The 6000-nt window shown below is 37.4% G+C and overlaps 1 protein-coding gene across 1 annotated transcript in view; it reads left to right on the top strand.

Moving 5' to 3' along the window:
- Window positions 1-204: 204 nt before the first annotated feature.
- The window catches only part of GRAMD1C (GRAM domain containing 1C), a gene marked incomplete at its 5' end in the record, with an annotated part of 63282 nt that continues 57486 nt past the window's right edge, over window positions 205-6000 (top strand). The window contains 2 exons of the mRNA XM_083362610.1: window positions 205-291; window positions 2959-3087. Of these exons, the coding sequence (XP_083218736.1) occupies window positions 205-291; window positions 2959-3087 (216 nt within the window). The remainder of the gene's footprint in view (window positions 292-2958; window positions 3088-6000) is intronic.

Here is a 6000-nt window from a genome sequence, read left to right as displayed (position 1 = left end):
TACGTGGTCATGTTAATACTCTTGAGGATCTTGCTAGTTCCTAAGGAATCACACAATCAAACTTTTCTCAGCTAGTGAAGCAAGACTGTTATTTTGTCATCTCAACCAGACCTGCTCAGTATGAATCTAACTCTGACTGAACTTGAGAAACTTAATCCACCAGGTACCTAGGATATTCTTCTCAGAAACCCAGAAGATGGCTCCATGACCCATCCCTCCATACTAATGAATGATAACTTTAAAGAGTGCAGTTGGATGGATATCTATGGGTACAGTGAGAATGGAAAAAAGGTAAGTTTTGCTGGACTTGTCACCGCAATGAAATCCCCATTGGAGGAAGCCAGTCAGTGAATCCAACCAGCATACCTTAGCTGACTGTCTTCCTCCAATGGCACTCTAAACCTCTCTGTTGCTTTATCTTCTGGATCTGCTGAGAAAACCAAGGAACCCTCTCGGATTGACAAAGACAGAGGTCACATGGCAGCAATCCAAGGCCCTTGTCACCTGCCAATTCCAGGCCAAAACTAATACCTCAGTTGAACTGACCAGTAGATTCTTAGGGAAAAAACCCATGGTTTCATCTGGAACCAAACATAGCAGAGAAACCCACCTCCCTTCCAAAAAAACCAATCAAATAATAATCAGACCATGTTGAACAACTAATGGACACCGGGTTGAGTAAACAGTTGTTTAGTTAATTATGCTTAAGTGCAGTTTGAGGGCAAATGTAATTTACTGTACAATAAATAACATGCAGAAATATTCTTTTCACTACTAGATATAAGCCATGTGGACTGAAAACAATCTAGAATTTACTTTTATGTTTTAATACATCAAACCTGATTTAGCCTATACACCATTCCAATGATGGAGAACAAACTGCAAAGTCAAAAAAGCGTACAGGTTCGACCTTGTTGCTGTAGTCCCAACTCTTCTTCGTTATGTTTCACCAAGGATAATCACTTGAAAATGATGGATTAATTTTCATTTTACTAATTTTCTAAACGAGCAAAAAAGACAGGAAAACAAAGAATGAATATTTTTTTTCCAAAATTTTGTATGGATAAAAAGTGGTACACCTCCTACAGTACGTTCCTTCCTTTTTCAAAATCAAAAAAAAGGAGAACTTCCAGATTGATTTCAATTCTATTGTCTGCTCAGACTCACTGGCAACATTTTATTAAATTTGCCTGCTGCCCATATCACACAGTAGTAGCTTCTAACTTGGCCGGGTGAGGGCTGATTCTTTTCAGAGTAGCCGTAGCAGAGTCCAGGAATCTTACTGTGCGATTGTGCCTTCCCGCCGGTTGGTCTTCGGGAGAGCGGGCCGCTTCGGCCGAGAGAGCTCCTGCGAGGCCGCTCTGCTTTGGTGCTGCTGGCCCTTTAAGCTGAGGGGGAAGAGAAGCGTTGCGAGCGAATGGCGCTCGGGTCCGCTTGCGGGCTGCATCCTTCTTCTTCTCTCCATGGTAAGAGGCGCCGTCTTTTCCCCCTTTCCCCGGTCCGCGTCTTTTTACGGGCAGCTGGATTTAAACTTTAGCGTACAATTAAAAACAACGGATGGCCTTTGGGGATGCCGGATTGAAAGTGGGCGTCTGTCTTCTCAGCCGCCCTCTTGACAGCAGCCGCGTTTCCGTCTCCCGGCGACGGTTGCTGAAAAAGTGGCGGAGTCATTTTGGAGACCGAAAAGGAAAAGGCGGAAAGTTATTTCTCGATCGCCTTTTCCGTCGCCGGCTAGGATCGCCGAAACTTTTCTTGTCCCGCTGGGTCTTGGCCTCGACTCTCATTCACTCGCTTCTGTATCTTTAGCATAACAAACTATAGATTTGCCAGGTTCTAGTTGTCAGCTACTCTTAATTTAAAAGGGTGTGATGTGATTTAGAATATTTTGATTCATGAAACCCTGGTAAGACCACACCTGGAATACTGCAGCCAATTTTGGTCACCATATTACAAAACAGATGTTGAGAGCAACTAAGATGATCAAAGTCCTGGAGACTTAACACATGGCTGCAGGGCTTGGGTTTGGCTAGCTAGTCTAAAGAAAAGAAGAAATAGGGGAGACATGATAGCAGTATTCCAGTACTTTCTTCCACAAAGAAGAGGGGCTCACGTTATTCTCCAAAGCACCAGAGGGCAGGACAAGAAACAATGGTTGGAAACTGATCAAAGAGAGAAGCAACCTGGAATTAAGGAGAAACTTCCTGACAGTGAGGACAATTAACCAGTGGAACAGCTTGCCTCCAGAAATCTTGGGTGCTCCATCACTGGAGATTTTTAAGAAGAGGCTAGTGGTCACTTGTCTGAGATGGTATAGGTCCTCCTGCTTGAGCAGGGGGCTGGACTAGAAGGCCTCCAAGGTCCCTTCCAGCTTCTATTCTATTCTATTCTATTCTATTCTATTCTATTCTATTCTATTCTATTCTATTCTATTCTATTCTATTCTATTCTATTCTATTCTATTCTATTAATTTAAAAGGGTGTGATGTGATTTAGAATATTTTGATTCTACATATTTTGTAAACTTAACTAGTAAATGTAAAATGTCTCCTTTCTTTGGTATGTAAAAATATTGTGTGTGTGTGAAAGATATGCCCATACCCTTTTAGTTTTGGATTGTCCAAAATAACATGGTGTCTAGAAAGAAAACATATTTCTCCAGGTGTTTGTTTCACTTATTAAACTTATAATACAATAAGCTTTTAAAGCCTTTCAAAGTGTACTAAAAATAAAATTGAAGATACAACAACTGAGGAAAACAATGATAAAATATGGAACATAGTAGATTGTTGATTATATACAAGAATAATAAAATGCATTGAACTGGAGGAGAAAAACCTATTAAATGCTCTAATCTAGGGAGCAAGGGATGCTTATTCTTTGATCCTCTCATTTTATTTAGGACTTCTGGATTTTTACCTTTGTCTCATTAAAATACCATATTATATTCCTTGTTTACAGGCCCTTCATGAAGCAGACCATGGCCTCATCAGCCACATACTGGTGGATTCAGAAGAGAATCTTAGTGTTTGCACTGAGAAAATGCAGCCCACATCTCCATATAATTGGAATGCAGATTGGAGCTTCTGGGTAAATTCACATTCTCCCTCTGCCACCCCCATTTTAGAGAAGTGTTTTCTTATTCAAGGATGTGTGTTTTTTACATTGTTTAGTTAGTCAACCTTTTCTTCTGCCTTGGAGAAAATGTGTACTTAGTAATGTATTAGTGTGTCTCTTTGTTGAGTAACTAAGAAATGACTTCACTGTTATATTTTATACTAAGTCATTGTTAAAGTTGGCTATTCCAGAGAGATGGGAGACTTTGGGTGTTGTTTTCCTATTTATTTACCTTGGTTTTTTATATTGCACTTGAATATTCCTTTTTTATTTTAGATTTTTTTTATCCCACCTTTATTATTTTTCCCACAACAACAACCCTGTGAGGGGAGTTGAACACAGAGAGACTGTCCCAGTCATCCAGGCAGCTTTTATGTCTAAGACAGTACTAGAACTCATAGTCTCCCCGTTTCTATCCTGGTGCCTTAACCACTAGACCAAACTGACCCTTTCTTGTCTTGTGACTTTTCCTCACGTGTTCAGGCTGCATGTTTTATCATACTAAGAATTGAAATTAACTTCTGAGTAGATATTTTTATATCCCGGATAACTGAAGTTTATGGACAATTGTACAGCTTGTACCTGAAATAAATAAAATGTACCCATCAGTTCTGAGGTTATAATCTTAAACACACTATGATACACTCCACTGCAAGAGATAAATTTAGAAATGTACTTTTAATTGCTGTAAAGATTGGAAGCTACTTCTTTGTATAATTTTTTTTCTTTTTCTTACACTATTGATTTTTATCTTATTGAATTTAGATAGATAGAATGATACACTCCCCTGAATTTGGGATTTAATTTTGAAATACCTGTAATCATAGTAACTCACATTATTGAGTAATCTACTATTTGTTGTCGAGATTCATCTCTATATAAATTATCATGGTCAGGTGAGCCCTGGATATAGAGTTACAGTATAGCCAACTGGTACAGAGACTTCAGAACAAAATGTCCCTGGCAGTGAGATACAAGTAAACCTCCACTGAAAAAGAGGATTAAGAGGGTATTGCTCCAAGTAACTAAAACAAAATTTCACAGCATGTTTAAAAACCTTAAAAGGTTACTTAGTAATTAATAGAAGGTACTAAGGGTCCTTAAAAAAAACTAAGGTAATTTTTAATTTATGGTCAAATGAGAACAGAAAAAGAGCTAAGCATTTTCAAGGTCATATGGAGTCAAGGATTATATTGTAAATTAAAGAACAGGAGTTAGCAGAATATGGACCCTAGGATTTCTTTGGGCTCCAAGAACAGCCTTGAAGTGGGTGGGGCTTATTTTTCAGGGGTTTTTTATGTTGGAAAATAAAGATTTTAAGGGGCAAAGTGGCTGCCTTAAGTCTTTGCAATGCTTAAAATGTATATTTTGTTCCTCAAGTCAGTTCAAAATTACTGTTTTTTAAAATTTTGGCAGAATTGATAAAACAAACCAATACCATACATCTCATTTAAACAATAAAGTAATTAATAGTTCTCCTTGAAGAATATTAAGGTTCATGGATTACAGATAGCTGTCTCCAAGGTGGACTAAGTTATTAGCTTTGTTGCAGGAGAAACGAGATTGGAATAATCAATCATATGGACCTTTGTGATGTCTGTCATGGGAGAAGGCTTGTCCTTTCACAAAATGGCTGTCATGGACGAAGGAAAGCCCCAAACAAAAGTCAGGTGTTTCAGGGAGCTGCTAGGCATATTAGAAGCCCAATAATTTTGAATTAATGTTCAAAAATAGATTTTTTTACCTCCCTACTTTCACAACATCATAGCATTAGCTACTTCATCTCTAGTTTATGGAAAACTAAAACTATGAAATATAATTCTGCAGCTACAAAAATAAAAATAGACTGTTAAATATTTCTCAAGCAGCAAACAAACTAAAGAAACATTGGAACAGAGAAAACATATGTTTCAAGGAACTGCTAAAGTAATAGATATTTCTAGAAGAAGTAGGGATATTTGTCTTAATCTCCAATGTAAAAGAATTTCATTGATATCCAAATCTGAACATTTTGGGGATGGGAAGGAGAGGCATTTGAGAAGTTAATAGAAATCTATTTGTCAAGATATGAAATTCCAAGAATGTCAGTTTCACATTTAACAGAACATGAATAGACTATACCTGCATGTTTGGGAGGAGACAAAAAATTACAAACTTCAGAGTATACTATCTTGTTTCAGACAAATAACTGGAAAGCATTATAGGTGGCAGAATGAGCCTTTCTTAGTTGATCTTTTACATGTACCTAACCAGGGTCGAATAGCTTTAAATAGTCCTTGTTCAGCAACTACCTCATTTAGCAACCATTTGGAGTTAAAATGGTGATAAAAAAGTAACTTATGACCAAGTCCTCACTTTGATAAACTTCGTAGGTTTGTAAAGCAGAGAAAAGCTGAAGTAAGAGCTGATGGACTGAAAGCAGCTAAGCAGTTAGGGAGAAATAAAATGGAAAAATCTAAACTTTCCCTGAAAGATCTAAGCCCTAAAAAAGAAACGTTATGCCAAGGGGGAAATGGGGGCAATACTGCTACACTGCCTTTCCATAATAAATATCTTCTGTGATATGATTGCAACAACCTTTTAGAGTTATTTAATATGTTAACAAGCACTGGGTACAAGTGATTCAATAGGTTTCATATACTTAAGCGTTTACAAATCTGTTGACAAAAATCTTTTGCTGAAAGCTTCTAATCAAACTTGATGGAATTGGATTCCTCTTATAGACTACTATTATTACAGAATAGGCTATATCACATATATATATATGATTAACAGGCAGTAGGTTAATCTCTCCTAACTCAGCCCTCCAATACTATTATCCTAGCCCTGATGATTATATTTTTAAAAAATCATGATTATATAAATGTCAGCTGTAGTTTGAAATGT

Source organism: Vipera ursinii (assembly GCF_947247035.1).
Source record: "Vipera ursinii genome assembly, chromosome: 4".
Classification (NCBI taxonomy): domain Eukaryota; kingdom Metazoa; phylum Chordata; class Lepidosauria; order Squamata; family Viperidae; genus Vipera; species Vipera ursinii.
Note: the sequence above shows the minus strand (reverse complement) of the source record. Positions and strands in the feature narration are given on the sequence as shown.